Below are 8,598 nucleotides of genomic sequence, written 5' to 3'. Positions count from 1 at the left end.
CAAGTTTGCGCCACTGCACTCCAGCCTGGGCAACAGAGCAACACTCCATCTCAAAAAAAAAAAAGAAATTATTAATGAATATGTATTACCTAACTTAGCATAGCTCTTAGGTTGCTAGTCACTTAAGTTTTCAAACTCTTTTTAGGCAGACATACTGTAACATCAAATAAAACTAGTCATCATTCACAAATTAGTACCTGTTAAATTATTTACAACACATACATGTTAGGCATGCATTACAAAAGCAAAAACCTAAAAAGCTAAGTACATGGGATTTGTTTTCTCTTTACTACTGTGCTTAATACATTAAGTAATAGATATCAAGCACAGTTGGCCTTGGAACAACACAGGTTTGAACTGTGAAAGTCCACTTACACACAGATGTTTTTCAACCAAAGTCAGATGGAAAATACGGTATTCGCAGGTGGCGAGTGGATGGGAAGTGTCTTGGAGCCAATCCCTTGCATACACGAAGAAATAATCATATTTCATTTTTACTGCATCTTTGCTTGCACATTTGTCCTTAGATGAATTTGTAAATGTTATCATCTTAAACATCCAATATATATAATATTAGTTAGGCTAGTAAGCTCAAGAAGAATAAAAATGTATGATCATATACTTAATGCTAATCAATCAGAAAATGTAGCTATTTTTATTGAACCAACAATATTAAAATAATCTTCTTTACCAAAAATGCCCTAAGTCACCTGAATTTGAAAGATACTTGGGTTACTACTTATATATCTGGGAGTTTGGGGAATATTTAATATATATAAAAGCACTGACCAGTCTGTAAGCCAATTTGAATACAAGTTCTTTAAGAGAATTTGTAAATTGATTTGGTAATCCAGCAATAGAAAAATGTCACATATACATAACATACATACATACATAAACACACATAAATATGCATAAACATGCATGCTCACTGATGCAAACAGATATTTTATAGCTTTCATTTTAAAGATTGGTTAGGAGTCAATAATACAAAACATTGCTTTATATAAAACAGTTGAATCTCATCTTTATACCACTTTACATGTTTAACCTAATTGTGTTTCTAGCAAAAATGGGACATGGTAAATTTGCCCGTTCAACATGAGGGCTAAAGTTCTTACCATTATTTGTTGGAAACACCTTTAAGCCTTTCATTGCTCTGATGGACAATTTAATGGAGGCTGGGACTACATTCTAGTCCAGTGACTAAGGAGACATCAAGCACCTCTTTGGATAGCTTCAATACCCATCTAAATGGATAATAAAATATCTAGTATGTTTCCAATTAGCCTTTTATCTGTTAAGCCTCAGGTAGTTGCTTTTGGGGGAAACTGAGTCCCTTAGGAGCCCCCAGTGGTAGCAGAAGGTTTAGAGTTCAAGTGATTATAGGGAGCTGAGGGATTGAAGTATGGAGGAAAAAGTCTAGCAGAAGTGAACAGAGGAGTAGAAATGGTAGGGTTTAAAGGGAGACATATCAAAGGATTCAAAGGTGCTGAAGGGAAGATTCAAGGTGGTAAGAAGAAGGAAGAGAGGAACTGATGGAAAAGGAGAAGTCTTAGAGAAGCCAGTTTGGGGAGATAGTAAGTTTCCCAAAGAGGTCAATGAAGTTCTAAATTATCCTTGGCAAAATCATGCCAACTGAAAGGAGGTAGGCAGATTCAGGGAAGCATAAAGTCTGCAGGAGTTCAAGAGGGGGAGTTTAGTCAACTAAAAAGTTCCCATGAGAGAGACAGGATCAAATAGAGAAAACAAAGAGACCTCACAAAGAACCAGGAAAAAAAAAAGTGTTCAGCCCAGGAGTCATGGAGTGCATCCTCACTTGAAACAAATGAGCTAAGAAGAATTTTCCAGCCCATGGCCAGGGCCAGAACCAGGAGTCAGGAAAAGAATCATCCTTACTCCAAACAAAGAAGCAGTAAGCTGCACCCATCAACTTGTCAGCACCCATCAACTCGTCATTTACATCAGGTATAACTCCCAACGCAATCCCTCCCCCCTCCACCCTCCCCGTGATAGGCCCTGGTGTGTGATGTTTCCCTTCCCGAGTCCAAGTGATCTCATTGTTCAGTTCCCACCTATGAGTGAGAACATGCGGTGTTTGGTTTTCTGTTCTTGCGATAGTTTGCTGAGAATGATGGTTTCCAGCTGCATCCACGTCCCTACAAAGGACACGAACTCATCCTTTTTTATGGCTGCATAGTATTCCATGGTGTATATGTGCCACATTTTCTTAATCCAGTCTGTCACTGAGGGACATTTGGGTTGATTCCAAGTCTTTGCTATTGTGAATAGTGCCGCAGTAAACATACGTGTGCATGTCTTTATAGCAGCATGATTTATAATCCTTTAGGTATACATATGTAACAAACCTGCATGTTATCCACAGGTACCCTAGAACTTAAAGTATAATTAAATAAATAAATAAATAAATAAATAAATAAATAAATAAAAATAAAATAAAATAAAAAAAGAAGCAGTAAGAAAGATCTCCAGCCCCACAGTTATTTGAAACAATGAAGCCTGAGCCTCTAACATAATTTCTGCTTTCCTGGGACTCTAACCTAGCTTCTTACAAACAGAAAGCACAGAATCCTAATGCAACCTCCATCTACGATTCTAACCTAGCTTCTAGAATACACACAGAATCTTAATAATAACCTGTCCTTGCTGATCATCAACATCATTCAGAGTAATGCTTCAAGAGTCTGACCCACCAATGGATCCCACCAATGGATCAATCAATCAGGAGTGAAGACAAAGCCTTCAAAGGTACACAATCAGAGTCCTAAGTGAGATGTCCAGGGTTCCAGTGATGAATCTGATCATAATCAAGTCAGTGAAAAAAACCAATATACCATGACTTATTCATATATAATATGTTGTGCAACTGTGCATTCAGGTGTCAAAGTCCTCTAGCCAATAACCACCAGGAGCACATCTGGATTGAAAAAGTTGGATTTCTTACTTGTTTCAATGGGAGAAAGCGCACACCATGGGGAACTGAGAGAGGTGTCTTATTGTCAGGGTGTTTTGTATTTTAGGATTTGGGCTTGAGTCAGGAGATTTGAGGGAAGGATCAGGGAAGTGAGGCTAACCTCTGGATTGGATGCTGTCAGCAAATATGAACAATGCTAAGATTAGGTTTCTTGATAAACAGTATCTAAAAGGAGGGCAGACTACTGTGAAGCTTAACCTGTAATTCATAGTGAAGCAGCAATCACTGAATGAGAGAGAGGAATGCTTAGTATTCTAAGGTTTGCACACTAACTCTGGTTTTGTCTGTGCTTAAAAAAAAAAAAAATATGCATTGGTTTTTCTTTTTACTCTCAATTCATCAGTCACTGAATGGCCTTGTCTGATGCTGGTGTTTTGTGAGATTGTGTCCAACAGGAAAACACCATTGCCTAACTGTGAGCATCCAGTCACCCTCTAACAACTCTGAAACTTGGCTGTGTCAAACCAGTACCCAGATGTCAGGAGTTCCTTTCCTCTTTCTTACCACATGTGCTAAGTCATTACAGATAAGAAAAAAATTCTGTCAGTTGATAGGAGAGTTTGGTGGAATCAAACTGAACATTTGTATCTATTAAGTATTGATTAGTCTATCCATGTTAGAGAAAACTGTAGTCTTTAGTATTAAGCACAAAACTAGTGTCTTATTTAAAAAAGAAACAAGTAGGAAATCTAGTTATTAGTAGGAGCACAAGGAAGTATTAGGTAAAATCTGAAGTGTCTGTCACTTGGATTGTCTAAACATTGGACAACCACCCGATAGTCCCTAAGAAATACCATTTTTATGTTGCTCATAGTTATTTTTTATTTGAAAGAAAATAAACTGATTAAGATAAAGGAGATATAGTAGGCAAGGTAAGTAGTTGGATGAAATCATAGGAAGCGTGATTAGTTGTGACCAATTGCAGAAGACTCAAGTTGATTCCATCTCAGGGAAACAGTTTGCCTTTCAGGTAATCCTGAAGCCATTTGGGTAAATCTGTAAGAGAAAAAAATATTGTCAAGAGGCTTCCACAAAGGATGAAGAATGTGGATTTATTCTTCAGAATCTGAGGGAACTAACAAGTGTCAAATGTCAACAAAACTCAGGGGATTCGAAAGGAACATGGGATTGTAATTACGGGAAGATAAACAACCAATTTCTGTCCTTAAAGATTTTGGAAATACAGCCCTAGACGGAAGCCCAGTAGGTTGGAACTTTAGAGAGAACTAGAAGAAAGTCAATACGTATGAGTTTTCCTATAATATGGCACAGAGATCCAGCCTTCTTCTGATAAGAGAGAAAAGCTATTTTCTCACTCATAGTCTGCTCTACAGATTATTGACAGAGTTCCAAGCACTAACCCAGACATGAGAAAGTATAAAGCAATATTTAAAGATTTCTTAGGGACTTTGATTGTATGGGTGCAATTTGAACCCTTTTTCTTTCTGCCCGTGTGCTCAAAGGAAAGTTTCTCATTGTAACTCTCCATTTGTTTGAATACAATTTCCTTTTTCTTTCTGCCTGTGTGATCAAAGGAAAGTTTCTCATTGCAAGGCTTCCATTTCCTCATCTTTAAAATGTTTATTTCATAGAATGACTGTGATATTTAAATTATAATATATATGTAAATTTTATGACACAGTTCCTGGCATATGTTCAGATTGAACAAATGTTGTAATCAATACTACGTGAAAGTTAAAGTTCAAGAAAAAGTGAACCCAGAATAGGAGGAATGTACACTGATCCTCAATGAATGTCCAACACCCCAGAAATACCCTGAAGAGCACTCAAAATAATCTGCCTCAAGAAAGATTGTAAAATCACTCCTTGTTATTTTCTATTTTGGCAAAATTCTCTAAAGGAAACAAAGATTTTACTAGATTACCTGATTTTTAAATTGTCTGATTTAAACACACACACACACACACACACACACACACATACACACACCCTACCTGATTTAAAAAAATAAGTAAATAAGCAGTTACCTAGCTTCATGGAGAAACTTATTTTAGTCTTTCCAATGATGTTTCTACTAAGGAAGAGTTTTCCTTAATAAATGCCAATATTTCAAGATCTGCTCAGGTAATGTTGGTAACCTAAAAGTCAGGTAACCTCTTGACTCCTCTGGTATTTATCTGTTGACTTGACTTAGAAAACTACAAGGAATTAGAGAACAATGTAAAGAAGAGGTCTCCCTGACCTCAAAAATAGGGTCTCTGTGAGAACAGAGAAACCAAGGAATCAAGGAGCCACATAAAGGAAGCACACAGATGGAGGAGTCTTGCTACCTAGAATGCCTTTATGAGCAGTGGTAGAAGCAGCGGTGGTTGCAGTGGTAGGAGCAGCGGTGGTCATAGTGGTTGCAGCAGCAGTGGTTTCAGCTTCAGTGGCTTCATCATCACCAGGGCCAGCTGAAATTAGAAGGAAAAGCTCTAGGTGAGACTGTTCCTTCTGGAACAAAATTTATCCCACGCAGGGGTGGACATACATTCCTCCTCCTGAATTCATCTCTGCAAATCTGTCATCAGTTCTGTCTTATCTTTAGCCTACCTGCCCTCTTTCCTTATGCTTCACCCTTCCCTGTCCTGTCTTTGCTGGGACAGAAAGAATTTGGGATTTCCCTCCAAGGGCAATGACACCGATTAAAGAGACAAGCAAGTACTTTGTCCCAAGTATGAGCACAAAAGAGCAAGACTGTGAGTGTTCCTATTCACAGGGACTACTGCTCAGAAGCAATAAGGAAATCTCTAGTAGCCTGACATTCTGATGCCTTCCCACAGAATAACCTAAGACAGCATACATTCCAATGCAGCATGAATGAGTGTGAGTAAACTCTAGAGGGAAGGAGGAGGCAGACTAAGAAGATGTATCTCATCTTGGAGTTATATCTCCTGTCTTAGAGTGCAGTAAGATATCTTCTATCAGGTTCTAGAATGAAAAGAGACATATTTGTCTCACCCTTTGTGACAACTTGGACTGTTTATTAGAGAGGTAATTGTGAGAGCCACATTAGATATAACAGGAGAAATTAGTACACTTGTGATAGTAATAAAAATGCCCCATCAATTACTATGTGTAAAAAGGTACTGGGTAAGAGTTATGAAAATTACCTTACATCAGAGCTATTGATAAGAATCAAGAGTCAGACCCCACATTTGTGAGTTAAACCCACCTCAGCAAATAAGTAGCTCCACCTCCAAACCCACACTCTATCCATGCTGTCTCAGGCCTTATTTAAGAGAGAATATTTTTTAAATGGGGCCTCACATGCCAGGAAAAATATATGTGAGGTCTGACTAAAGCTTGTGACCAAGATGTGAAGGATAAAGACAGACCCCCTTAACTTATGCATGGGCACAACACACACACAGTACAGAATGTGAAGAACACTTTGGGAGAAGCCCAAGAATGACTAAAGACTTTGGTCCACCACTTTCATTTTCAGGTTAGAGAAGGGAAAAAACATCAGCCTGGGAATAAGGAATATACACCATTTCAAAGAGTAAAGCTTAGACCTCTTCTTCTACCTGACCCCTGCACTCCACATCCCACACACCACCCTCGCTTGTGATCCAAATGGACTTATTTTTATATCACTTCAAAATTACAGTATCTTCCTTCATTCTGAGACCCACTGGCCTCTTTTTGACACTGGCTATATATTCAGTCCTTCCATTTATTAAAGGCATCTCTCAAAAATTCTCAGGCTACAACATCAGATCTCATGAGAAACATCACATCAGACCTCATTGTGCCTTCTGCTGAAAAACAATGAATAATAAGCCCACATTTGTATAAGTCTATGGCCTAGATTTCATATGTTCTAAGAATGTGTAAGACGTAAGCAGATTCACTATGTTTGTGGTGAATTTTAAAATCAGGAATATAGCTTTCACAGGCTTTTGCTTAGGATTCCTTATAACCAAGACTGTCCACATGGAAACTGGCTGTTTGACATGAGGCTGGAAGTGGAAAATGGTCATTGCAGGAAAGAGATGACATTCAGGTGCAGACTCACTAGCTGGATACGTGTCAGCTGGAGCAGATGTTGTTGGACTCTCTGAAAGATGAGAAGCAAAAATAAGATGTTAGCTGAATACCAGTTTGGAGGATGGAGGTAAGAGAGAATATGGACAATATTTCAGACTTTACAATGGAAGACCCTCCGTCCTTGGTGTACCAGTTGAGGCAGAACCAGTGCACAGATAAGATAAGAAAACCAATAGAAACCTAATATGTGGTCATTTTTCCTTTCCCAAAATAAATCTCTGATTTATTAAACATATTTTACTAACAGTAACAATGAACTTGGGTTCCAAGGTATTATTGAATTAAGATCAGACTGAATTAAGAAGAGCCTAAGGATAGTCCTCTCCATCTTGAATGGTCTGTCAAAACGGTAATAGAACAAGTTAGGACAGGAGAGGTAAAAAAGCACATTCTAAGCAACCACAAGCCCACATCTTTAGAGGAGATATTTTATGTGTATTCCCACAAAACTTATGTTCAGATAAGTATCTTTACTTACGGGCAGAGACCAGAAAGGTGAAAACTCCCAAGAGTACCAGGACTGCTAAGAACTTCATAGTGGTGACCTGAAGATCAGGAAGCACAGACAAAAATGCTTCAAAGCCTGAGAGAAGGCAAGGCACTGACTTCAGGATTCCACATCCTGACAATATATATGCAGAAGGCACCAATCAGGAGCTGTCAACCAGAATCCAGGTTAGGTAATGCCAGAAAACGTTGGGACACAAACCACTGGAGAATCAACAGCACAGCCAGGGCCCTTTGGAAAGGTTGTAAATTCAAATCATTGGTTCTGACCAAACAGGTTTCAAATCGAGTCTCTTATATTAAATATGCTCCAGGCAACTTCTCTTCCAGGCTTCCTCTTACATGTAGGGTATAGTGTCTCCATAATTACCAGCTCCTCTGACAGGTTGGAGATGCCTCATAACCAGCCTTCCTGAAATCTTCCTGAAATCATAGATTCTAGGAGTCATACACTTACAAAGTGCTTAGCCCTCTGTCTCCCCCCAGGGGAATGATCAGGGTAGAACAGGCCGATCCAAAGACTATCCTGTGTAACTCAGCCTGTGCATTCTTCAAGTCATGGCCTCCCTCCTGAACATGTAATTAGGTCATCTGACGCTGGTGCAGAGTGAGTCCGACAGTGAATGATCTAAAGAACCAAATATGACTTCACTGGATTTAGCAACCATTGTGTAAAAATTCAAAATCAAGGAGTAAGTATACAGAATAAACTAACATTTGTTAATTCATGCATCCATTTAATCAATTTTTTCATTCAAAAAACATTCATTGAGCATTCTTGTGTGCCAGACACAATGCTAGATGTTAGAAAAATAACAGTGAACAAAGCACACAGAAATTTTATTTCATACATGGTTTTGCAGGGATTCATACACTAAAAAAGTAAAGAAAGAGAAAACGCCATGTATTATGTGTGAGGTGATAAGACCTAATAAAAAAAGAATGCAGGAAGAAGAAAGGAGAGTCAGTTTAGAGATGGAAAATGGGGAGCAATTTTATATAAGGTGACTAAAAAAGGCATTACTGAATAGGTGATATTTGAA

At 38.4% G+C, this 8,598-nt stretch overlaps 1 protein-coding gene across 1 annotated transcript; it reads right to left on the bottom strand.

Moving 5' to 3' along the window:
- Positions 1 to 3,797: 3,797 nt before the first annotated feature.
- Positions 3,798 to 8,079, bottom strand: MUCL1 (mucin like 1). Its single transcript, XM_015151903.3, has 4 exons — positions 7,527 to 8,079; positions 7,017 to 7,058; positions 5,287 to 5,409; positions 3,798 to 3,991 (listed from the first exon to the last, which is right to left on the bottom strand). Exons 1-4 carry the CDS (start codon positions 7,582 to 7,584, stop codon positions 3,942 to 3,944), a joined length of 273 nt encoding a protein of 90 aa, XP_015007389.3. The 5' UTR covers positions 7,585 to 8,079; the 3' UTR covers positions 3,798 to 3,941.
- Positions 8,080 to 8,598: the final 519 nt, after the last annotated feature.

Source organism: Macaca mulatta, chromosome 11, assembly GCF_049350105.2.
Source record: "Macaca mulatta isolate MMU2019108-1 chromosome 11, T2T-MMU8v2.0, whole genome shotgun sequence".
NCBI classification, from domain to species: domain Eukaryota; kingdom Metazoa; phylum Chordata; class Mammalia; order Primates; family Cercopithecidae; genus Macaca; species Macaca mulatta.
The sequence above is the reverse complement of the archived record's forward strand: the minus strand, read 5'-3'. Positions and strand labels throughout refer to the sequence as shown.